Source organism: Schistocerca americana, chromosome 3, assembly GCF_021461395.2.
Source record: "Schistocerca americana isolate TAMUIC-IGC-003095 chromosome 3, iqSchAmer2.1, whole genome shotgun sequence".
NCBI classification, from domain to species: domain Eukaryota; kingdom Metazoa; phylum Arthropoda; class Insecta; order Orthoptera; family Acrididae; genus Schistocerca; species Schistocerca americana.
The window spans coordinates 742408087-742435748 of NC_060121.1; the positions used below are offsets into that span (position 1 = coordinate 742408087).

General features: G+C 39.0%; 1 protein-coding gene across 1 annotated transcript in view; it reads right to left on the minus strand.

The window, feature by feature from the left end:
- Positions 1-1639: 1639 nt before the first annotated feature.
- Positions 1640-27662, minus strand: part of LOC124606357 (dopamine receptor 2-like) — a 180517-nt gene continuing 154494 nt past the window's right edge. The window contains exon 5 of the mRNA XM_047138338.1: positions 1640-1991. Coding sequence (XP_046994294.1) covers positions 1855-1991 — 137 coding nt within the window. The 3' untranslated portion in view covers positions 1640-1854. The remainder of the gene's footprint in view (positions 1992-27662) is intronic.

Sequence of the window (27662 nt, forward strand, 5' to 3'; positions counted from 1 at the left end):
AGAAATGTAAAGATCAGAAGTGAGACTAGAAAAATAAATAAAATGAAGAGTGTTTTTTGATAGTTGGTGGATAGGTACTCTTGTCATAGTTTCATAAGATATCACAACAACCATTTGTAACTTGTGAAATAAATTACTTCACAGAAGGTATTGTTTCCTTTACTGCTGTCCTTGTATCAATACAAATCTGAATCTAATTTGAAGAGTGCTTTAAATTGGTCTATGAGGTTATGAATGAATAAGCTCTCTTTAAAGATAAAGCATGGTTGCCTTGCAAAAGATATTTTTAAATCATAATAACCGAAAGAATTATTTGATAAATGTTATGGCTTAGTTGAAAATAAGATGTTGTATTGGTTTATTTACATATAGAATATTGATTTTTTTTTTCTGGCAATGAGTGAGTTATGATGAGTGGCACAAAAATTCCAAGACTGATAAAATATGACAGAAAAGAAAATTTTTTAATTTTGATAGCTTATGTTTTTGTTTCTTTTCTGTCTGTCTTCATTACTATGTGACTGTTAAGTAATGTGAAACAAAAATTTAACAAAAGTGACTTATAATCTGAAGTCAGTTACTTTGATACAACATTGGGAAAATTTTTATATTATTCTATCTGTTCCATTTTCATATCTAAACAAGCTGTACAGAAATTTAATTGTAGCTTGCAAAATAATAAAGAGAAGATCAAGTGACTGAAGTTTTACAGTATATAATTGTTAAATTAAGAATTATAGTTCATATTGCTGTTGACTCAGTTTCCTTGCTGCTAGTAAATGCATTCAGCTCCCACGGACGATACTGCATGACAGTAGGAAGTTAATGTCATGTAATGCATAACATAGAAAAAGAGATAACAGAAAAGTAGATGTTACACTGCACTATCTAAAAATACTTTCTATAACATAGGTTAAAGAGACTCTTTGGTAATTTTACAGCGAATTGTTACATCCTCCATTATGGGGATTTGGTATAGTAACACATTTTGAGCTAATTTCAGAAGTCCTGCCTCCACAAGTTCACAACATGTGATTGTTTCATGTATTGCATTTTCATTTGTGAAAAACTTTACTTAGAGCTGTTTTGAGACTTTACAGTTTTGAGACATTCTTGAATTCAGAATTTGGTTTTTGAATTTTGTTTCTTCCTTGAATTAGAAACTAATTCACAATTTTTTTTTCTTTTTTTAATGCAGCCAATAGTAAACTGTTTCAAAACTATTATGTGTGTGCCTTAGAAATTAATTCAATGTTTTTCAAATTGTGGACATAGATGAGTTTCACCCATATCACTCATTTATCACATATTTTTGTTGATAAACACAATTTCTGAAGAAATGTTGTAAAATGAAACAAAAATAAAGTTTCTGGCACAGAACCATACATAGTGTTGACAGTTATCTATATAGTGTACAGCTGTGGCTCCATAAGTCTCACATTACATGACCACTCATAACTGCGTGATCACAGAAACAATCTGAGTACAGTTACACATAGAGTATATACTTTATATGAATAGTTTGTTCTTTTACAACATTCGCATTAATAAATTATGAAAAATCTTTTCTATTAAAGACTCAATTCGAAGAAAACCTGTATCACATGTTCTTGCTTGTCACATAACTGCATCACTCACTTCTTTTAAATTTCCAATGCATAATGTTTCTATTTTCTTAATGGACTAGATATTCTGTACAGTACTTAAGGAGAGAGATCACAACAAATGGGTACCCTCTTGACTAGATAATATTTCACTTTTAACTTCCGTTTGAGCTACTCTCTCTACATGAGTTATGTGCTACATAATGGCAGTTCACTTAAGGTTTTCAAACCACTGCTAATTGTACAACACTCACTTATGTCTTATGGAAGGATCCTGAGGTCTTCTTGGTTTAGAACAGTGCCTTAATGTTAGTCGCCAAAATGCAATCCGGAAATCTGGACTGTAGAATGCGTAGATGAAGGGATTAATGGCTGAGTTTATCCATCCTGCAAGATGAGAAATATTCCATTAGCAACAGTAACAATATGAAATTATAATGACACACATTTCACAGAACTAATGGTTTCAAGCCAGAAATTAGGCAATCTTTAATGAAATGTTGTGTAATTACTAATAACAGTAAAAGCATATTACATGCATAGTCCAGTGACAACAGAAATATTTTCTATTCAGTGTTTCATTTATGCAGCATCTCAGGAAATGAGACGAAAGCTATTGCTATGGTGACCATTAGGAAAGGAAGATGGGGTTTCAATTGTCTGTTAATAACAGAGTGTTTAGGGGGGAGCACAGCCTTGGAGAGGGTGGCAAAGATAAATGGAAATAAAGAACATGGAGGTCAGCCACATCATATTTAAGGGAATCATGTAAGCATCCAGTGTAATTGAACTATGGAGACCATGGTAAAGAGACCAGACCTCCAGAATGTGAGTCAAGTCCTCCAATGCCTGAATCGCTGTCCTAATTTAGAAAACAACTCTGACCAATAATGCATGTTTCAGAACTGTTCTTTTATGCTTGAGTAATAGCAGTTACTTATCTCTTATGCCTTCTGGAACAGTGGTATTATGTTCTCAAGCAAAAGTCAGTAATGTGGATTTTCTTTGTTATTGTTGGATTCCACACTGCATTGATTAGTATGTGTCATATTAAAATTACAAGCCAGAATTGGATTTAAAGACAAATTTTTGCTTGTGGAATTTGAAACTAACAAAGAGAAGTTAGTGGCAAGTTTAATCTCTGAGTCACATTGTGACACATGATTGGATGGCTTATTTGGTAAGAAAGGCAAGCAAAAGTCAATTTACTGGTTTAGCTCTGTTTATGTCTCTTCCTGCACAGTAATCTCTTTTACGTCTTGTATAAAATAATGTCAGTTTCACACAATCTAATTTACATTTAGTAACAGCCCTCTGCCCTGTAATGCCACTCATTCTAGCCTTCTGTTAACTGTTTTTATAAATGTAAATTATTAATACAGGTACAATCAGAAGTGGAAAACCAACATATTGATAAGTGTAACATAGCTCACATCTTGTGAGAACAACTCTGCCATGGAAATCAATGACATCACAGGCCATTCTCACATAGTTTTGTAGTGAGCCAATATATGGCTGTTTAGTGGCTGGCTTCCTTCCAGTTTTTTCTTTCACTAGCTGCTTTGTACGAGGTCCATTCAAGTTCTAAGGCCTCCGAATTTTTTTCTCCGGACTGGAAAGAGATAAAAACATGCACATTGTTTTAAAATGAGGCCGTGTTCATTGTCAATACATCCCAGAGATGGCAGCACCGAACGGTAAATGGAATTTTACCGGCAGCGGCGAGAATGAGAACTGTTTTAAGTACTTAAAATGGCGACGTTTTCCTTACTTGAACAGCGTGCAATCATTCGTTTTCTGAATTTGTGTGGTGTGAAACCAATTGAAATTCATCGACAGTTGAAGGAGACATGTGGTGATGGAGTTACGGATGTGTCGAAAGTGCGTTCGTGGGTGCGACAGTTTAATGAAGGCAGAACATTGTGTGACAACAAACCGAAACAACCTCGGGCTCGCACAAGCTGGTCTGACGACATGATCGAGAAAGTGGAGAGAATTGTTTTGGGGGATCACCGAATGACTGTTTAACAGATCGCCTCCAGAGTTGACATTTCTGTGGGTCCTGTGCATACAATCCTGCATGACGACCCAAAAATGCGAAAAGTGTCATCCAGGTGGGTGCCACGAATGCTGACGGACAACCACATGGCTGCCCGTGTGGCATGTTGCCAAGCAATGTTGATTCGCAACGACAGCATGGTTCAAATGGCTCTGAGCACTATGGGACTCAACTGCTGAGGTCATTAGTCCCCTAGAACTTAGAACTAGTTAAACCTAACTAACCTAAGGACATCACAAACATCCATGCCCGAGGCAGGATTCGAACCTGCGACCGTAGCGGTCTTGCGGTTCCAGACTGCAGCGCCTTTAACCGCATGGCCACTTCGGCCGGCAACGACAGCATGAATGTGACTTTCTTTTCGTCGGTTGTGACAATGGATGATACGTGGATGCCATTTTTTAATCCAGAAACAAAGCGCCAGTCAGGTCAATGGAAGCACACAGATTCACCGCCACCAAAAAAATTTCGGGTAACCGCCAGTGCTGAAAAAATGATGGTGTCCATGTTCTGGGACAGCGAGGGCGTACTCCTTACCCATTGCGTTCCAAAGGGCACTACGGTAACAGGTGCATCCTTCGAAAATGTTTTGAAGAACAAATTCCTTCCTGCACTGCAACAAAAACGTCTGGGAAGGGTTGCGCGTGTGCTGTTTCACCAAGACAACGCACCCGCACATCAAGCTAACGTTACACAACAGTTTCTTCATGATAACAACTTTGAAGTGATTCCTCATGCTCCCTACTCACCTGACCTGGCTCCTAGTGACTTTTGGCTTTTTCCAACAACGAAAGACACTCTCCGTGGCCGCACATTCACCAGCCGTGCTGCTATTGCCTCAGCGATTTTTCAGTGGTCAAAACAGACTCCTAAAGAAGCCTTTGCCGCTGCCGTGGAATCATGGCGTCAGCGTTGTGAAAAATGTGTACGTCTGCGGGGCGATTACGTCGAGAAGTAACGTCAGTTTCATCGATTTTGGGTGAGTAGTTAATTAGAAAAAAAATCGGAGGCCTTAGAACTTGAATGCACCTCATATGTGTTATATGATTCCACCTCTACAAAGCGAATTAAATTTGCCACTCTTGTGCTCCTGTGCTGAACTGAACTCGTGTTTGGATAACGTCTACCATGTTTTTCAATTAATTTGTAACTAGGCTGATGAGATTGTTAGCTGCCTCCATAAGCTGCTACAACATTTATACATAGTGTTTCTATTTCGTGAACACGTATTTTCCACCTCTGTAAGAGCAATTTGGAACTGTGCATAACATAATAACTGCAATGCCCATGCAAACTTACATCAATTTCGGTCTGGAAATACAAGTATTATTGTTTCATTTTATGGACTGATCAACAGTTTAATGTTGTTTCAGAATGTTAACTCCATGCTCAACAGATGTTTGCTGGCCATAAAGTGAGCATTACAATTTAAACTCATTCTAAGCTATTCATTTTTCTGCTGAGACCTTTCTGTAGATTTACTGTTTCATCTATGTTCTATAGTACCTTCTCTCTCTACTTAGTTTTTTAAGTATTTCTGTATTACTAAATTTAAAATGATCACTGATTCTTCATTTATAATTTTTATGTGCTCCACATTTCATTTCCACAGTTCTGTGCTCCATATATGAATTCACTAATGAGGCAATGTTTGATTGTAGAAGATAATTCTCGTTGGACATTTTCTGCATCCGTCCCACTCCATTTTTGATGCCTTTATTTCTTTAGCCTTGTATATTAAACAGCATGCTTTTATCATTTAATCTACTATCTCTTTAACAGTTTGATACTTATCAAATTATTTCTATCTGTAATAATAAATGGCACGAATCTCTCACCTATTCTTCGGTTGCTTCCTAACTTCTTTGAGTTTATAAAATTATATAGCTTTCTGTCTGCTTTTGAGTGTTCATAGTTTACTAAAATTCTCTATTAAGTAGCATGCCAAATGCAGTTCAAATGTGGTTGTCTGTCTTTCTTGTTCCCAGTAAGAAATAAAAAGGTCGTATGGATATCTGTCACATCTTTCATTTTAGTTGCTTCCCTGATAAATTCTTTTACATACTCCAGTTGTACCACTTCCAATTTATTTTTGTGGATTTTGAAGATGGCTAGTCTATTCTCCACTTTATCTTGGTTTCTGTCAGGATCTAGGACATAATATTCCACTTATTTTATTGAAGGCTTAGTCTAGATTCATTAATGCTACTATAGTACAGGTAACATGATAAGGGTGCAAATTATGGTGAAAGCTACAGCATAAATCCAAGAAACCTTGGATCACAGGATGTGAAAACCTTTATTACATGGCCATTATAAAATAATTTCTTGACATTTGAGTGCCATGTCAACAGATATGACTCCAATGTCTGCTTTCATACAACAATAATGGAAATTCCTGGATGGAACAATACGTAAAATAAGAGAAAGTCAACAACTTACCTTTGGTCTACTGGTGCATGGCAAAGAGAAACATGCAATAGAAAATAATTAACACTAGCTCTTGGTCTCTTTCTTGTAACAATACACACATTCACTTGCACAACCTCACAGATACCCAAAAATACACTCTACCAACCAGGTAGTGGTGAGACTGATTATTGAATACTAATTATTGAAACAGTTGTTTGGGTAGATGGAAGTAGGGAGGGGTATGGAAGGATGCACGAGGCAAGCATAGGGTAGCAGGGCAGTGTGCAGTAGATGTTTCGACTGATGACCAAGGGGGCTGCACAAGAGGATGAAAAGAATTCAGAGTGTACTTTATATAGGAGACAGAGAGAAGGATAAGAGGTAGATGTGTGTGAGTAAAGTGGTGATGAAGAGGGAGACAGAGAGGGGAGTAACTTAAGGAAGGAGGGTGTGAAAAAGTAGGAGGGGGGAAGGAGGAGTGGGAGAGATGGAGAGAGAGGAGAGAAGGGAACAGGTAAGGTGAGGCAGTGAGAAACAAGTTAGGCGAGGCTACTGTGAGAGTGCAGGATATGCTGCAGAGCCAATTCATACCAGTGTAGTTCAGAGAATCTTGCGCTGGAAGGGACAATCTAAATGACCCATGCAGTGAAGCAGCTGTTTAAGTCAGTAATGTTGTGGTGCATAGCATACTTGTCAACTGTATGGTCAAGTTTGTGGTTCTCCACTTGTGGTGACCATTCATGTGAGTAGCCAGTTGGCTAGTTGTAACGACCACATCGAATGCTGTGTAGTAATGGCAGCATACTTGATACTGGACGTTTCTCCTAAGGGTCGTCAGCACATTTTCGATTGTGTCGCTGGTTTCAGCAGATAGCTGCCTTTTCGTTTCTCCAATATTTAACTCCAGTCATCTCAGACAAATATTGCTCACCACGTCTGTCATATGATGCCCAGTGTCACTGGAAAGCATCGGTTTGTTTACTGTTGCAAACAAAATGATTTTTAAAGCAGAATTATATGTACACTTTCGATAGAGCGGTTCCAAATTATATTCGTTTTATTGATATGTATTAATGGGGACAGCAAAATGTGGAGAATAACCAGTGCTCTAGAAGCAAAAACAGTGTCCTGCCCTGTGTTGACTGCTACCGTCAAGCAGGTTATTCATTCCTATTTTATTGTCCATATTAATAAAATTAATATTGAACTGGATTAATTTGGAACTGCTCTATCAAATGGGCACATGAAATTACACTTTAAAAATAGTATCGTTTCCACTGGGAAACAAAACCAACACTTTCCGATGACACTGGGTGTTCCATAAAAGCCGTGGCGAGCAGTATTTGTTTGGGCTGATTCCAGCTAGACAGCACGAAAACGAAATTGAAAATATTTGCCGAAACATGAAAGAAAATGTACCTGACGGTTATTAGGAGAGACACTCTGTATAACAACGCTACCTTCACAAGTGGCCCTGTCTTTATTGTTTACGAGATGCCCATGGCAGGAACTGCAGTAGGATGTGGTGGACGGATGTATGGGATATATCTAGAACTCGCTCTGACCACAAGGGAATGACCCATGTGGTGCAGGATTGGGAGCAGGATTGGAGTAGGGGTGGACAAGCGTATTCTGTAGGGTGGGTGGGATGTGCAACATTACCGTACTTTGGGTGATGTGGGTAGAATTTTGGGTAGGCTGTCCCTAATTTCAGGGGACAACAAGAGGTAGTCAAAGCCCTGATGAAGAATGAAGTTGGGATTTTCAAGGCCAGGATGATAATATGTGATTAGAGAATACTGGTTAACGAGGTTAATGGTATCAAAGGAGGAGATGGCATAGAAGATCCGTTTAAGAATGAGATGAGCAGAAAATTGACTTTCAGTAAGGCTCTGGTAAGGTTATCAGTGTAAGTCCTGCTTTCCACTACAGATGCAATGGCTAGAGGTGATGAAGCTGTATGGAAGAGAATTTTTGACATGGAATGGGTGACAACTCTGAAAGTGGAGGTATGTTCGCGGTTGGTGCACTTGATATGAATGGATGTATTTACGGAGCCATATGAGAGGTGGAGATCAATATCTATCATTGACTAAGACTTTTGGCCTGTGGCTGTCTTCACGTTGTATATCTACAGCAGCTCCCCATTTACTCATATTACATGCACAGTAATGTTACAGGTCTACTAGCTTGTATCCATCTAGGGACACTTGTTCGATTCCTGCAACTACCAAATGATGTTCTGTTATGTACCGTTATATCCCTGAGTGGTGTCTATTCTATCAGACATATGCGACAGAAACAGACACCACCCAAATGTAAACATTTCTGAAAAAGAGGGCAACGGCTCCTCGACGTTTGCTTCAGTGCGAATGCGCAAATATCGTCCGAATTCCTATGGGAATCAAGATTTGCGAGTAGAGAATGTAATGGACAAGTTGGAAATTTGAGTCAGTCAGGGACGTGTCCAGATGGCTTGAAGTAGTTAAGCCCAGGTTTTGATTCAAAATCGTGGAACGTTTGTTTTTCTCTAATTGTGCCTTTTGAAAAGTGTCTAGAATGTTGGGACGAAAAGGTGCTGAAGTCAGTGCGTTACAAAAGTTTCTACAGCTGATTGTTCGAAGCAGTGTCACGGCCGCCCTGGGGCGCTCTCAGCCGGAGACGCCCGGCTCAAACAGAAAACTTGTCGTACCGTGGCGCACGTCCACAAAATGATTTACATTGCAGTGTGCCTGATTCCAGCTACACAGCACAAAAACGAAATTGAAAATATCTGCCGAAAAATGAAAGAAAATGCACCTGACGAGTCTTAGGAGAGGCACACTGTATAACAACGCAACCTTCACAAGTGGGCCTGCCTTTATTGTTTACGAGATGCCCATGGCAGGACTTCTCACATTCGCGTGAAAAAGATGGCGAACAATGTGTGCAGGCTGCCGAACGTCTCACGTCCAGCTCAGACTGACCCGCTTTTCTCGCCAAGAAGAAAGTGAGAATTGCTCTCCAGGAACAATTTAAGTTAGAGGAAGGACTGATGCACGGCCCTGGAATAGCAGACTAAATTTAAGTAACGAAAACACATTTTTTGTCAAATGTTGATCTAAATTGGTCAAAATATAATTTTTGGTCCGCCTTATTGGATTAGCCATTTTCAATTTTGAAAATCTAATTTCAGAATCGTGTTCAGCGACATCAAAAATATATAGATACATATAGTTTTTATGCAAATTGAACTAATCATACTAATAAAAGTTTTCCCTAAACGTTTTCTTGAGAAACATTTTTCAAAACTGCATGCAGATAAATTAAAAACGGTTCAACCTAATAAATTCTACCTTTTACCCGAAAAGTAGGGCCTTTTCTTGGGAGCTTATACGTATAATATATGAAAGTTGTTGATATTAACTGCTTTTTGTAAAGCCATAGAGTGAAACAAACTCCTAAAACTCGAACTCAAAGTTTGAGTTTGCACCATATCGTTAAATTTAAGGTTATTTCATTATTATTAGGGATTAGAGCCCATAAATTTAATGTAGTGTCGACTGATGATATCCATTTTTGGTTTCAAATAGCTCTTGATTTCAGATAGGTAGAGTTTAGGGGCTATCTGCACGCCGTCTGCTTACTGCAGACTAGCAGGCCCTTATTGAAAGAGCACCATTTCCTTTTATTTTGAATCAGTATGATCAATCCTAATCCCCAAAAGATCCACTGCATGTGTTTTCATCGTCTCAAAATTCTCCAAACTTTGCCTTTTTTTCCCCTCATTTGAATGATAAATCGCCATTAAGTCAACCACCCGTGAGAAACAGTAAATCCGGGTTGAAGTCCAGGTTTGCTACAGATTTTCATCTTTCGCCACTGAATTATCACAATTCCCTGTGTGGCTAGCCGTCACGATATCCCACCGATCCTTTCCCTTTCCTTTTCTTTCCCCGTCTTATATTTAATTTTTACATGCGTGTTCTATCATGCATAACACATCTGTAGAAATACCTTTAGATTGTTCAGTGTCCTGTATCTTAGTTTCTCTATTGGAGGTGTTCCCAAACTTCCCCTCTGACGGAACATTTTGAGAGTCTTGGTACTCTGATGCAAGACCTTGCTTATTTTTAAGGGCCATAAAATATTTTCATGAAGTATATAAACTGTAAGAAATGCTAAATGTTATAGGTAATCACTCGCAACTCACGTTTCTTTGCGCCAACAGTAGTCGGTTGTGATATTTACATCCGTTAAAATAGTATCGTCAAAATGTTGGAAAGAAAGCGCCATATTATGAATAGTTTTCGCCGGGACTTGCTGAACACCAGTATTCAGCGGAAGGCGTTTTGGGAAACCCTGTTCTACTGATTTCTGAAAGAGTGTCATAGTTAATCAGCATCTCTGTCTTTCAGAAACATCTATGGGTAGTATTGTTCCACAATGAATTTTACACTCTGCGGCGGAGTATGCACTGATCTGAAACTTCATGGCGGATTAAAATAGTGTGCTAGACCGGCAGTCGAACCTAGGACCTTTGTCTTTCGTGGACAAGTGTTCTGTCAGTTGAGCTACCTAGTTCTTACATATCCATACCCAAAGACTGGAAAATTGCACAGATCACATCAATATTCAAGAAAGGTACTAGGAGTAATCCACTAAATTACAGGCCCATATCGTTAACGTCGATATGCAGCAGGATTTTGGAACATATATTGTGTTCGAAAATTATGAATTACATCGAAAAAAATGGTCCATTGACACACAGTCAACATGGGTTTAGAAAACATCGTTCCTGTGAAACACAACTAGCTCGTTATTCACATGAATTGTTGAGTGCTACTGACAGGGATTTCAGATCGATTCAGTATTTCTGGTTTTCCGAAATGCTTTTGATATGTACCATACAAGCGGCTCGTAGTGAAATTGCGTGCTTATGGAATATCGTCTCAGTCATGTGACTGCATTTGTGATTTCCGGTCAGAGAGGTCACACTTCGTAGTAACTGACGGTAAGTCATCGAGTAAAACAGAAGTGATTTCTGGAGTTCCCCAAGGTAGTGTTATAGGCCCTTTGCTGTTCCTTATCTATATAAACGATTTGGGAGACAATCTGAACAGCCGTGTTCGGTTGTTTGCAGGTGACGCTGTCGTTTATCGACTAATAAAGTCATCAGAAGAGCAAAACAAACTGCAAAACGATTTAGAAAAGATACCTGAATGGTGCGAAAATTGGCAGTTGACCCTAAATAACGAAAAGTCTGAGGTCATCCAGATGAGTGCTAAAAGGAAATGATACAGGATTTGCGCTGGACATCATTAAAAAAAGGGCGTTTTTCGTTACGACGGAATCTTCTCACAAAATTCCAATCACTAACTTTCTCCTCCGAATGCGAAAATATTTTTTTGACACCGACCTACATAGGGAGTAACGATCACCAAGATATAATAAGAGAAATCAGAGCTCGTACGGAAAGATACAGGTAGGTGTTCGTTCATTCCACGCGCTATAAGAGATTGGAATAATAGAGAATTGTGAAGGTGGTTCGATGAACTCCCGGCCAGGCACTTAAATGTGATTTGCAGAGTACCCATGTAGATGTAGATGTAAATCTAGCATGACTAGCACTCCTGAAAGAAAGAATATTTAATGTTGCTGGAAATTAGTCGTGCAAGTAACTTACTAGAATCTGTAGACCATGTTGCAGGTGACATCTCCGACCCCTGCATTCGGCTTATAAATACTTGTTATTCGTAACCTAAGGTTTTTATAGAAGTTAAGACTACTCACTCCGTAGCAGAAAGTGTCCACAGCCTCCAGAGCAGTGAAGCTGCTGGACATGTTTAGACTAAAGCTAGCAGGCTGCATGACGCATTCAACCTCCTGTCTCGTTCGACAACAGTCCAGTCATATACGAGTATTCTATTCCTAACGTTACTACTTCCAACTACAGCTCTCCACACTTCTAATAAATTTCTACTCGTGCAACTCCCAGATCTGCATCAATTTTCATGTTCAGCTGCGTTTCTCAATACTATTGAGCTATAAGGAATATTCCTACAGAGCCAAAGACTAGCCACTTTTCCATCCTAGCTGGTTAACTCATAACATTCCACTTCCAAAAAGCGTAAGTAGTCTCGCTACTCTGGAGTAGTTCGTACGCTCGTCCATTGTGACGATAATTGTTTTCGGGCTGTTCAACGAAAAATGGAGGCTATGCGACTTTGTACGTTTTCATATAATAAAAAAAGCACTTACGGTACCAGAATGTAGTTTACAAAAGACAAACGTATATGTGATATATGTCGAGCATCTACATATTTTCCCACGGAAGATGATGTGTATTACACGTGATTTAACTGTCACTACAGCAGAGATTGAGGTCAGGTTACAATGATTTCGCTAAACAAGTACAATGTGGACTAAATTTAGTAGCAAAATGTGGTACGGTACAGTAATTTGTCACTTTTATCCTCTCTACCTTGTGAAAAAAACTCGTAAATGCGTTATTCACTGAAGAGCTACAGAAACTGGTAAACCTGCCTAATATCGTGTAGGAACCCCGCGAGCACGCAGAAGTGCCGCAACATGACGTGGCATTGGACTCGACTAATGTCTGAAATAGTGCTGGAGGGAATTAGCATGAATCCTGATGGCCTGTCCATAAATCCATAAGAGTGCTGGAGATCTCTTCTGAGCAGCACGTTGCAAGGCATCCAAGATATGTCAATAATGTTCATGACTGGGGAGGTTGGTGGCCAGCGGAAGTGTTTAAACTCGTAAGTGTGTTCCCGGAGTTACTCTGTAGAAATTCTGGACGTGTGGGGTAACAATACTACGTGCTTACTATGGAAGAGTTCTCTACTTCTGGATAAAAAATGAGGACTTTTACAGATGGCAATAGTATGAAAACTGTTGAGATTACGTGACTGGCCTTCCTCATTGATTTCGGTTACTGTGGCGCCGACTTAATAATATATGAAATGGAGTATGGCTTACACAAATTGCTCCAGGTACCCTTGAAAATTTTCTGTGGCCCTTGCAGTGCCAAATGGCAGCTTGGAAGGTATAGGTATAATCCAGATGGTATACTGAATATCATGAATGTGTGAGACTCTGCATCAAGGGGAAGTGAAAAGTTTGCTTCAGACAAGTCGATCTTTGAGCAGTGTTGTCTACTTGTTGGCGAGAGTATAAGTGAAAAATCCTGGTTACCTGTGTGCTGGATGGGTCTCGAACCTGGGACCTTCGCTTTGCATGGGCAAGTTAATATGCTGGAAGCAATACCCAGGCTGTGACTGTGCAGTGTCTGCACAGTATCCTCTCTTCCATGAGTGATAGTCGCTCAAGGTTTTAGAAGAACCTCTGTGAAGTTTGGAAGGTAGAAGGAAAGGTACTGGCGGAAGTGAAGCAGTTAGAGCGGGTTGTGGGTCGTGGCTGGATAGTTCAGATAGAGTACTTGCCGACGATGTCAAAGTTCCCAGGTTTGAGTGCCGGTTCGGCATAGAGTTTTAATCTGCCAGGACGTTTCAGATCAGCGCATATTCCGCTACAGAGTGAAAATTCATTCTGGAGAAAAAATAAGTCATTGGGACATGGTAGTGGATAGGTTTCTGTTACAGTTTGGACATTGACTATTGCCTAATCGACAGAAATGTGAACAGATTCGTCTATTATAAAGCACTACGATGGTGGATGTCCAGAGAATTGATGGAATTGGACACTGAACGCCCAAGCCCACTAGCTGATCGAGTTTATTCCATGTGGTCCTAGGGCTGCCAGATCTACCGTATTTTTATGGGATCTCCCGTATTTCACCCACATTTTCTCCTGTCTCCCGTATCTTACAGGTTTTCCCACATTTTACCCATCTTTCATATTTGACGTAATTGGTAATGTGTTCCTTCGTATTTCATAAAGCTTTACTTATTTATTAATGCTAACATTGGCTATGATCCTATGAGAGTCGTTTTAATCAAAAATGTTTAGGTACGATGCGTAATGACGAATTCTCGCTAATTTTCAAGCTGTTTTGTAAAAGGAGTTTCAGTACGTAAGCTTTTCGGGAAAAACCAATTATTTGTGTACACTTTTGTGTACAGTTGTATATAACGGTCTACTAAAGGTAAAACATGCAGATAATGCCACGACAGGAATATGTGAACGTCATTTTCAAAATCTCCCGTATTATTAATCTGGACCCCAATATAACCTAAGGTACAGGACGAGCACTTGTGAAGCGTGGAGCGGCGTTTCTATGAAGTGTTACATGCAGAAAACCCCTTTGTACAATCCATCCCTCGTTGAAAATAGAAGGGGAAATTGTTACATATGTTGCTGATATCTTGGATGGAACCGATTTCTGATACCACACTAATAAAGTCTGTAATCGTGAAACAGAAGGCACTAAAAAAGCCAATGAGAAATACGTTTGGGATATCCTGATGATTAACTGTTTGAAACAAATATGGCAGATAACGAACAAGATATGCCATACAGTAAAACTGAAATTGGTGCTTCGCAATAACCAAGCAGGCGTATTGTACAAGGCAGGAGAGAGACAGAGCTAATTTTCTATTAGTCTCTATGAACAACGACGTTGATGTAGCGCTATTATCCTACCGAAATGGTACCCAACAGCTAGCAATGTGGAGGTGTACCCGTAGGCCTCCCATCTTGGATCCCGTTCTGTATTGTCTGGTCGACATCAAACTCCATTGCTGGTGAGGATGTTGAAGTCCGTCATCTGGCGTTGTGACACACAGCGCCAATGTGCTGTACAAAGAGCTCAGCAGTGTGGGCAGGTGTCGCAGTTGTGGCGGTGGAAGCACTCTCGCCTTAGACGCTGGTGAGGCGGGCTACTCCGTGTTGGACGAAGATGGCTCCTGTTGGTTGTAGGTGAAGGCGTCCTATGTCAGATGCGATGTTGAACACAGGGGTGTGTAATTTCAAATGGACTTGCAATATCTAGAGCTTCTTCCAAGGCCGGCGGTTCTAGGCGCTTCAAAAATTGGTTCAAATGGCTCTGAGCACTATGGGACTTAACACCTGAGGTCATCAGTCCCCTAGAACTTAGAACTACTTAAACCTAACTAACCTAAAGACATCACACACATCCATGCCCGATGCAGGATTCGAACCTGCGACCGTAGTGCTCTCGCGGTTCCAGACTGAAGCGCCTAGCCGGCCGGTGTGGCCGAGCGGTTCTAGGCGCTTCAGTCTGGAACCGCGTGACCGCCACGGTCGCAGGTTCGAATCATGTCTCGGGCATGGATGTGTGTGATGACCTTAGGTTAGTTAGGTTTAAGTAGTTCTAAGTTCTAGGGGACTGATGACCTCAGATGTTAAGTCCCATAGTGTTCAGAGCCATTTGAACCTTTTTTGAACTTCTTCCAAGCTAGGGTCTGCGAACTTTAGTTTTAGATTTGAATTTGATGGCCAGCTGAATCTTGAACCGATGTGTTTCGTATGAGGCTCGCTGATAAGATTTAGCACAACATTTGCTCTGCAAGATAATGTACAGCACTGACCAATAACTTGGAGTTCAGTGGTAGATTGTAAGTGCGTCTATTCTGATTGTTTCACAATCATTCTGATGTCTCAACACTCGGCATTCACAGCATAGGGCTAGTTTGCCCAAGAGTTCATCAAGGATGAGGGTGGAAGGATGCTGCTGGGGTAGGGGAGGTGATCTGTATAATGTCAAATACTTCCAGTGCGCACCATGCAGGGATGTAGTCCCACACACATGCAGCATCGATATGTGCCCCGACGCAAGACGATGGCGCAGGGTTGCTGCAAATGAACTGCACTGCTCACGGTCGCTGTTGAATGTAGGGAATGACGACAGACTGGGAAGGCTGTGGTCACTAAAAAGCGACACGATAGGATCAACTAATGCTATAGCCCGTCGCATATTGTAGTTGTTTTGATGTTGTTCGATGATAAGTAATGCATCTTTGACACAAATCTTGCCCTTAAGAAACTGACTAGATCTAGATACTGCTCTGCACATGTCATTCTAATGGTCCCTGAAAGTTTAGCTGCTTTATGTGCACGAATCTAATACATCGTCGCCATTTTCTGCTGAGAACTACAATAAACAGTTTTACAGTTACAGCATTTACTGGCCATCAAACATTAAGGCAACTTAAAAACGCTGGATCCCTGTGTCCAAAGTCTGCGAAAAACAAGCGAATTAGAAGAAACTGACCCTGAAGTCCCGGAAGTTCATTGTATGTCACAGGATGCCATCAGTGACACTTGATAATAATGTGAACAAGTTCAGAGTGTTTCACACGACATACGCTTTGGCAGAATACGTATACATAAAATGTTTGTGAGTGTATCATTTGAACTCGAACACTGCTGATATAGTCAGAATCACTTGTCAGTACAGCGGGACGAGACGACGCAACGTAGGTGATCTGCTTGAAATGGTTGCCTAAAGAGAACTGGCTTCCGCCTCCTCTGCAGCCGCTTATATTAGAATTTTGATTCTTGGCGTAGCTACCGCCATTTGAGTTAATGCACTAAACCTCCGAATCCAATGGTGTCTGCCATCGATATATCTTCTTCCAACATGGGAAAGATGTTAGATTATCTTTTACACCAAAATTTTTGTTTTTTATATTAACGTTTTAATAATTTTAATTTGCATGGATGACTTTGAATTCAAATGTGAACATCCCTTTGTATTAATCGTGATGTGCCACTAGTGAAAGGCGCATGATGTCTTATTAATCTTGAATAGGAGACAGCTCCCCAGGAGAACAGCATAAAAGAGTGTACGTTGGAGAATGAGAATCTTAATTGAACGGAAATGGGCCCTCTTCCTGATATGACAACTTCCTTTGAAATATTACTTAACGCCTCGTCCTCAGAGCGTTTGGGGTGTCGTTCATACCGAGAGGCTATAATTAAAGTGCTGCTTTTCACAGAAGTCCAGTGCGGCTGTAATTATTATATGGCAGTAAAACTTGGTAGATATGCTAATGCGTTGATCCCGAACTGATTTACGCTGCCAAAAATTAGTTCCAATTTTGGCCACCAGGTGCAAATCAGCTGCCGTAAACTGTCTGCATGACACTATGACATTCACGATGTCATTTGACAAGCCATAATGTGAGTGAGGAATATGGCTATAGAGAAGAGAGACATCTTGCGCCGTTAGTGAAACCATTCTTTGTGAACAACTGCGATTATAGTGCTGCAGTGAGAGAGTATCGCCGATCGAAAGGTCTGAGGAGAGGCCTGATGTAATTAAATGGTTGAAAGAAAATGACAATGAAATTCAAAAACAAGGGTGAACTTGGTGTGGTACCTGGAAGAAAAAGGTGTGCGATGACAGTGGAAGTTATGGACGAGGTTGCTGTTATTGTAACTGACCATTCAATACGTGTTCCCGGTAGTGCTAGTACTCTTGCAGTGTCACGAAAATTGTCCATCCCAACAGTACGGGAAGTTCCGCGGTATATATTACACTGGTACCTGTACAAGATCCAAGCAGTGCAGCAACTAAAACGTCATGAACCGCAGCACCATTCTGAATTCGCTCTTCGGTTTCTGTCACGGAACGAAGATAATGACATGGGGCCGGACAATATACACTATGTGATCAAAAGTATCCGGACGCCCCCAAAAACACACGTTTTTCATATTAGGTGGATTGTGCTGCCACATACTGTCAGGTACTCCATATCAGTGATCTCAGTAGTCATTAGACATCGTGAGAGAGCAGAATGGGGTGCTCCGCGGAACTCACGGACTTCGAACGTGGTCAGGTGATTGGGTGTCACTTGTGTCATATGTCTGCACGCGAGATTTACACACTCCTAAACATCTCTAGGTCCACTGTTTCCGATGTGATAGTGAAGTGGAAACGTGAAACGACACGTACAGCACAAAAGCCTACAGGCCAACCTCGTCTGTCGAATGACAGTTGAAACACGTATGTAACATAGCAGCGATGGCGAGGCATTGTAGCATCTGTGACCAGAGAGTATGCGCTTGACCGCGCGAGTGTTGCGAGCGGGTCTCAGTCTGTCGGTCAGTCGTTGCGAGTCTGTAGCTCTGTCTAGTTGAGGGCAGTAGTCTGTCAGTCAGTCGTTGCGAGTCTGTAGCTCTGTCTAGTTGAGGGCAGTAGTCTGTCAGTAGTCGTCGCGAGCAGTAGCTCTGTTCAGTGGCGTGCAGTACGCTAGTAGTCGTCATGCAGAGCGGTCGGTCAGTGGTAGCAGTCCAGTGGGATTGCGTGATGTGGTCTGGCGACAACACTGGTCAAGATGCTGAATGAGGTATACTGTTAATTAAGATAATCAACGGATAATGCAAAGTTTAATTATTGTAACTAATTTTCAACAAGTGCCCCCAATAATAACTTTGATTTCAAAAGCAATTTTACATAAAATTTTCATTTAATTGAAGTAACTATTTCGTTCCACTTCCCCTAAACAAAAGTTTCAGTTTTCAAATAGATTATAAAAAAAAAAAAAGGAATATTATTATTTGCAATGCAGTTCCTCCAAGCAGTGCGCAACAACAAGAGCAGAAATTTGACTAGGTGTTGCAATGAGGTAAGAATTTAATTTTGATTTTTGCACAGGGCCAAAGACCGATATTTCGGTTTAATTGAATCATTATTATCACTGAGATTTTTTTATCACTGAATCGACTTTAACTTTTTTTGTGAAGAACTTATACTTGAGTCAGATCGCGATTCTCACTTTTATTGTCATTAAATTTAATTGCTAGGGAGGTTACGTTTGGCTCCTATTCATTTATTGTTTCTGTCTTTAAAATTTCAGTGGAGAGGTTACACTTAGCGCAATGTCCATTAGCATTTCTATATAATATCACCTTTTAAAATTTTTGTGGGGAGGTTACACTTGGCGACACCCAGTCCAGGATCGTATTTCGTTGAGAGTCTTTTGAGCGACAGTCAGATATCTGCTCTTATTTGCTTAGATATAATTAGGATTTGGCGCAACGCTTTTATTAATCTTGTGACTTTCTTTCTACAGGTCAACGGCAATTCGTTGCTCTATTGTATTTGTGTGTTGCTTTTGCATTTGTGCTTATTGTTTTGTGAATAATTGTGACTGTTGTTAAAATGCCGCGAAAGACTGTGAATAGTGTATCGCGAGGTATTATGAACGAAATTACCGACTTAAACAACGTGACCAATAGTAATTGTGACACGCAGTGTAATGATGACAATCCTGCGTTCACTGACAATCAATGCATTCCAACCACTAGTGATGACTTTTACCCTGATAATGAACAAACAAACTCAATTGTCTCGTCTGTTAATTTGACGACAATTGATGACGCAGAACGCTCTATTGTAATGAGCGCTGCCCAGCTTAACACACCCGATTCGGAAAACTCAAGTAATGTACAGACAAATTTGTCTAATGAAAATGAACAGATCACACAAAGTAGGACAGATTCATTTAATTCCGAAATAATGTCTGACAGTGTACATCCGACTGATAATCCTTTTTGTAAGTTGCAAAATGACCAAATGGTCACACAAAGCGGGACAATTGCAAATACATCGTCAAATAGTACAGAGAATGGAGTAGATAATGTTACATTGGGTCAAATTATGGCAATATTGCTACAAAATAATGAGCAGGTCAAACAACAGAGTGAAGATTTCAGACAACTTAGGGAAGATAACAAACACTTAAATGAGAAACTTGACAATAATGACGAAAAACTCAAACAATACTTAAATGAAAAATTAGACGACAATTCGAGACAGCTTAGTGAACAAATTAGAGCCGTTGCTGCGCAGTGCCATGACACTAAGGAACAGTTGCGTGTGGAAATTGAGGCTTGTTCACGAAAAAATAGCGAAGAAATTAAGTCTGTTGCGCAAGAATTATGGGAAATGCAAACAGCCGCAACAGAAACACTCAGAGACGAAATTAGCGGAGTCGCTAAACAATGCTCTGAAAAAGCTGCACAATTACGGGACGAGTTTAAAGCAATGACGATAGAACTTTCGCGCACTATGGACGCAAAGATAGACGCGAAATTCGAACAGCAGAACACTCAGATTAACGAGCGCATTAATCAGCACATACAGAACAGTGATACGCGTTTCCGCAAATTTATTCAAGATCAAAACAAAGTAAAACGACAAGTCATGGAAACAATCACTGCACAAAGACAAGAAGACAAACGTAAAATGTTCGCGAAAGCGAAGACGTATGTAGACAATAATATTACTACAGTGTCCGACAAAATTAATACCATAGAACAATTGAACGCGGAATTACGGGATGAAATTTCTGACCTTAAATCAAAAACAGATACACACACAGTAAATATTCAAACAGTGACAGACAGATTCGAACAATTAGATCTAACACAGGATTGCGATGTCATCAAAGCTGATGTTAAAAAACTGAGCGAAACTACGCGTAAGTTGCAAAAACAGATTAATGCGTCCGATTCTAAAACCGACGATCAGGTTAAAATACTGACTGAAAAATGTGATGAATTGGCCAGTCGTATTGATGTTATCGAAAATACTAATGACAATAAATCAGATGATACTGCACCGGTTTCATTTATCCAAACACCTGAATTTCAATTAATGAGATCGATTCGTCTAACAACACGTTACGTCGGAAGTTATCAAATTTACAACAAGAGGTAATAGATATGAAAAATATTTCAGTTAATAACTCAACACAGCAGACGCCACTTAGCGAACATTTGTCTGACTCACGCAGCGTGTATAATGTGAGCAATTTACAGCAACTACGCGACTTAAAATCCGAAAAGCCACGCGACTTAAAATCTGAAAAGCTACGCAACTTGAAATCCGAAATGACACAGACGAACAGATTCACACACAAACCTGAACGTGTTATCAAACTGAGTGACGAGAACGTACAGACGAACAGATTCACACACAAACCTGAACGTGTTATCAAACTGAGTGACGAGAACGTAGATTTCGAGCAATTTGCATTTGTAAGAAAATCTAAGGAATTTAATAATGACAGAACACAGGTACACGCTTTGCACTGTATGCGACAATTTATTTTTTTGCTTTCATCGCTATTGCCTGTAATGCGGAAGCTGGCTTTGAACCCGATAAGACAATTTGCTATTGTACTTTCAACAGCATTACCTGTAATGCAGAAATTGGAATTAGCAAGAATGCAGCAATTTGTATTTGGAATTTTACCGCTATTGCCTGTAACGCAAAAACTAAAATTTATTCGCAGCGCGTAATTGACCTCAGGGGATTCATTACGCTTTAATGAATATGTGCCGTAGCGAGCATAGGGCCCCGAGCTGTAGTAGTGCTGTTTCATCTTTAGTTTTCTGCACTGCTGCCTTTTCTTCTACTATCCTTTATATCTATCAAAACAGCTCTTTAACTATTGCTCTACCTAGTATTAAGAAACGAGTAATGAAAACCCGATGTGACAAACTTTAACCGAATGTGACAATTTTCAGTAGGCACTCCCGTAATGACAACTACCGCCGTAATTTTAATAACAGATAAAATCGTAATCATCAGTATGTGTAAAATTATCAGCAATAGGAACCATATTTTTGTAACAATAGATGTTTTTCACCACAACAGCATGAAAGTCAACCGCTTAGCATACCTAACCAACAATGCAGTCTACAAGGTCAACCAAACTTTAATGTTTCGCCGCGTGCACGTATAGTCCCAGATCCAACAAATAGTAATGCACGACAGCAAGGAAACAACTACGTACAAAGAAGACAGTATTTCAATTCCCATCGCAATACACCGTATAGGAATGACTATTACGACAGACGTAAAAATAATGAGAACAATTTTCAGCGTACACCTAACAACAGTCGGACATACCAACAGCAAAATTATCCGCAAGAACCTATTCTCATGAATGAACCGGACAGTAGGTATCATCCAGAGCGTAACACGTCTGGAAGAAGTAATAGGACAGTTCAAATAGTCGAAATGCCACAGAATCCTCCTAATAATAATAACACGTCAGATAGAATCTGACTAGATACTGTACAGATCGCATCTTCCAATAATACAAGCACTACCTTTGACACGCAAAATGTTGTTCGTGAAAATGTAATTACTTTTGACGATATCAGAGACACTCTCTTACAGGAAAGACCATTTGTTGAGAAAACTATTTCGCATCCTGTCATCGAAATTAAAATTGGTTCATCGAAATTCTCAGCAGTAATCGATTCCGGATCACCTATATCAGTAATAAATGAAGAAACTTTTAACGAGTGCAACAAAGAGAATACCTATCCGACATTACCTTTAGGCAAAACAAAAGTGAAAGGAGCAGTACCGAGTAAAGGGGTAGACGTCAAATTACAGACGCATTTATCATTTTGTATTGGAGGTCATACTTTCCACTCAAATTTTTGGATTGTTCCTTTATTGACAACAGACGTAATTTTAGGTACGAATTTTCTGGTACAACACGACGCAGTTATCGATTTTCAAAATTCTTATTTAATGTTAAAGGATGAAAATATACAATTTGTTTTAGAATTTCAGCACTCTTTATCTGCGGAAGAACAAACAATTAACCGCACAGAGGTCATTTCCGTATCACGTAACATAGACTGTAATCCCACATTGTTCACGGATACGTACGTACACAACTATAATACTCCAGACGAAGCTGACTACGACGTAATGCAATTGATTTCTGATAAGGTTAAAGAGAGCAGTGCAACTACAGACGACGAACGAACGCAATTACACAAAATTCTTTTACAGCAAGCTCCAGTTTTTGACAACATTCCTGGTACTATGTCCGGCTTTATGTATGAATTTCAAGTCAAACCGCACGACACGTTTAAAGCAAAGCATTATCCTATTCCATATATCCACAGAGAACAGGTTAAAAAAGAATTGCAGGATATGCTTGACCAAGGAATTATAGAACCAGCAGTTAGTCCGTACATAAACCCGCTACATATTGTTAAGAAAAAAGATGGCTCACTTCGCCTTGTACTTGATTCACGTCACATTAATGACATTATTATTAATGAAACTGATCGACCACAGACATTAGAGGAACTTCTACAGAAATTTCACGGTACAGCTATTTATTCTACACTAGATTTGAAATCGGGATTTTGGCAAATTCAACTTCATCCGAATTGTAGAAAATACACAGCATTTCTTTGTTTCGGCGACTGTTATCAATTTTGCAAATTACCGTTCGGCTTAACTATTTCTTCTGCAGCTTTTATTCGCGGTTTGAACACTATACTTCCGACAGAACTTAAGGACAGAATTACGACGTATGTAGACGACATTCTTATCGCAGAAGCTAACTGGTCTGAACACAATATGATTCTTGAACAACTGTTACAAACTTTTCATGCACAAGGACTTACAGTTAATCTTAGTAAATCGCACTTTGGCAAAACTTCTATAAAATTTCTTGGACACGTAATTTCAGCAGAAGGCATTGCGCCTGATCCGGAAAAACTTCAGGCTCTACGTGACATTAGTGTTCCTACGACGAAGAAACAATTACGCAGTTTTTTGGGCTTAATTAACTTTTTTCGTAAATTTATTCATCACTCTGCTTTAGACACGCCTAGACTATGCCAATTAACAGGTAAAAACACTATTTGGTCTTGGGATAAGCAAGCACACTCTGAATTCATGATCCTGAAACATGCTTTGTTGAATGCTCCACTTTTATCGCACCCAGATCTTACTAGAAATTTTTCCATTGCCACCGACAGTTCCAACACCGCTTTAGGCGTACACGTTTTCCAGGAAATTGAAGAAGATGGTTCTACAGTAATTAAAAACATCGCATTTGCAAGCCGCATTCTGTCACCTGCTGAACGAAATTATTCCGTCACAGAACTTGAAACATTATGTGTTGTATGGGCTTTTGCGAGATTTCGGCACTTTCTTTATGGCAGACATACTACCGTTTACACAGACCACAGAGCGATACAATTTTTACTTTCGGCTAAATTCACTCACGACAGATTAAGCAGATGGAAACTTTATTTACAGGAATTTAATTTTAAGATTGTCCACATTCCCGGCACACAAAATGTTATAGCAGACGCACTATCGCGTTCTCTCAGCAACAATCAGCAAGACTTAGCAACCAACTTCTGCAAAACAAATTTCAGTGTCATGTACATTCAGCAAGTTGCATTTGAAAACTTTATTTCATCGTCATTACAGGACATAGCAAAGGAGCAAAATAAAGACAATGTGTGGAAAGAAATTAAACACCTTTGGCAAGATAGGAAAAATGTTACGATTAGGAACCACTACACTGTACGCAATGACATTCTGTTTCGCCGCTCTCATCCTGACAGCAACAATTGGTTATTATGCATTCCTGACGAACTGGTTAACAAATTAATTTGGTACACTCATTTAAGTTACGCACATTACGGAGCACGAAAATGTTTCCTTATACTGAGACAGAACTCTTATTTTACTAACATGGAGAAACGTATACGACGAGTTTTAGCGTCTTGTAAAATTTGCCTGAAAGCTAAATCAGACACCACTTCACATAGTCCTCCATTATATCCCATTATACCTGTTAAATTAAGACACATGGCCGCAGTAGATATTTTTGGTCCGATTCCGAGAACTAACAGAGGTTTTTGGTACATCTTTGTCGCTGTTGAACTCACTTCAAAATTTGTTACTTTCACTCCATTACGCAAAGCTACTGCTAAAACTGTTTCGAAAGCATTTGTAAAACATTTTCTATTTCATGTAGGGCATGTGATGAAAGTAATTTCTGATAATGGATCACAATTTCGTAGTAGCGTATGGACACGCATGTTACGAGCCAGAAACATTTCTCCGATCTATATATCCAAGTACCACGCTTCTTCGAACCCCTGTGAAAGAATAATGAAAGAAATTGGTAAGCTGTGCCGCATATACTGCCACAAAAGACATATTGATTGGGATACACACATACTTTCATTCCAAGATGTAATTAATTCCATTCCAAATGAATCCACTATGCTATCTCCGTCTGTTATACTGAAAAACGTTGAACCACCAAACAAAATTAAAGAATTAGTAAACTTCCCTAAATGTCGTCGACTAAGACACCACGAAATAATTGACACTGCGCTGAACAACATCAAACGTGCCGCAGAGCGCCAAAATATTAGTACGTACACATTATTTATCCAGTAAATTAAAAGGTAAGTGCAGTAAATTTGAACTTCTATACGCAGGTCCATATCGGATTCGCAGCATCCCTCACCCCAATGTTGTACACGTCGAAACTTTGAGAACCAGAAAATCGAAAGGCAACCACCATATCTCAAACATTAAACCGTTTATTGAGTGAAGGCACTTTATGATTCAACACACTACGATGCCATTTACTAATGCAATTATTTCACCTGACTAATTACTGATGATTATCGTATTTTTTCTTGGCAAGTGCCCGGCAAGGTAAGGTTAGCAGGTCGCTTTTCTTGTCGTTACACATCAGACCGTGCACATTTTCCATTTTTTTGTGTGTATGATTGTACTCCAGTTTTGTTTGTATGCACTGTGAAATAGTTAAGATATAACACACCTGTTGACTTTGACATTTTTTGCCTTATGACAACTCAACATCGTGACTGTTTTACATTTTTGCTGCTGCATTGTGATATTATCTGTATATTTTGCCTCTGAACACTGTCAATGTCTTTGACATATTACGTTTTCTGTCATGTTATGCTGTATGGTTAATTATGTTACCATAAACCAGTCATTATTTAATGGGTATATGATTTAAATGCAAGACATTAATCTCTGTTCATCAATTTCAGTAAGAAATGATGCGTGTAAGAAATAAATTCAACAGAAATGGGAATTTCACCTACGGAATAAACGAAAGAAGATGCAATAACTTTATGAGGAAGAGTAAATGGATCAGGATTAACAAGCATTAACAAGAATATACTATACTCATCGTAGAATAGCAGTCTTAACTAATTTTTTCTTTCAGAATACAAGGTGATTGATGCAGGCTGTCAGACTGAACTACACATCTTAGTTTTAGTGATGAAATATGCTAGAGATAAGGAATAGTTATGTAATGAGTAATGAAGTGATTTTTTTGCAGATGATAATGAATGCTGATGAATAATGATGAAGAATATGCTATTATGAATAATGAAGTTTTTCTTTACAGGTGATGATAATAATGAAGTTATGATAATGTGGATAATGAAGTGATTGATAATGAAGTTTTTTTTTTCTTTACAGATGAGGATAATGTTGAAGTTATATTTAGGCTATGTAGTTATTTAAGTATTTGTTGCAGTTTGTTTTGACAGCAGGTGTTATATTGCATAGTAGGATGACGGAAAGTTTTGGAAAGGACAGCTATGGAACACATTTTTTATACACATTTCACTACCTGTTAATTCGAAGTTCACTACTTTTCAGCATAGTGTGCGTTTCTTCTTTCAGGTCAATAATCCATTTTGTATTTTTTTCCAGGAGAAGCTTTTCATGATACTTACTAAACCTGTTACTTATTAAATCCTGTTCTAGTACTTGCATTTTTATTTTTTTTGCCCATTTGTGTCTATCATTTATAAATGTGATCACATATACTGCCTTGTTACATAACCTTGCTACAGCTGACTCATGACGAATGACGTTACCTATCCTCATTTGCAGCAATAGGTCAAAAGCAAATAGTGTTATGCCTCAGCAATTAATTATCGATCCCAATGCAATGCATTGCTAACAATAAAATGTATTACCAGTCCCAAATAGTGATACCAGTTTGAGACAGTTCTGAGTGATGCTGATCAGCTCTGAATAGTATGTCACTTCAGTAATGACTTCTTAATGATACAAAAAAATATATATATAAAATAATGCTTTGTAGCTGGCCAAGGACTGCCACTGTTTATTGTAATGAGACTACTTAAAAATGCCCATGATTATTAATGCTATGACTGTAATTAACTGATTCTTAATAATGACTTCGTAATGATCTGAATAATACTGAATGATGAACTGTTTTATTCTATTCAATACTTGCTGGCCACTGAATTCCAATAATTAGTGTCACTTAATGAATTGTTATTAATTATGCCATTAATTAGCTCTTGTTTTCAATGTTCATACTTTGTAATTGGAAATGAATGTGACTGTTTAATAATGCTTTGTAATTAGGAAAAAACTAATGATTCTTACTATTGAAATGACAAATGATTAATTAATTATGCTATACTTTATAACTAGAAATGAATGCAATTGTTTCATAATGCTTTGTAATTAGAAGGCTAATGATTCTTACTATATTGAAATGACAAATGATTAATTAATTATGCTTTATAATTGGAAAAGAATGCGACTGTTTAATAATGCTTTGTAATTAGGAGAAGGCTAATGATTCTTACTATATTGAAATGACAAATGATTAATTAACTATGCTATACTTTGTAACTGGAAAAGAATGCGATTATTTAATAATGCTTTGTAACTAGGAAAAGAAGGTTACTGATTCTATGTAAAACAATTCATGAACATTTTTCTGTAATACTACATACTTGGTACAGAAATGTTCAATAACTGGGCTATGAATGCCACA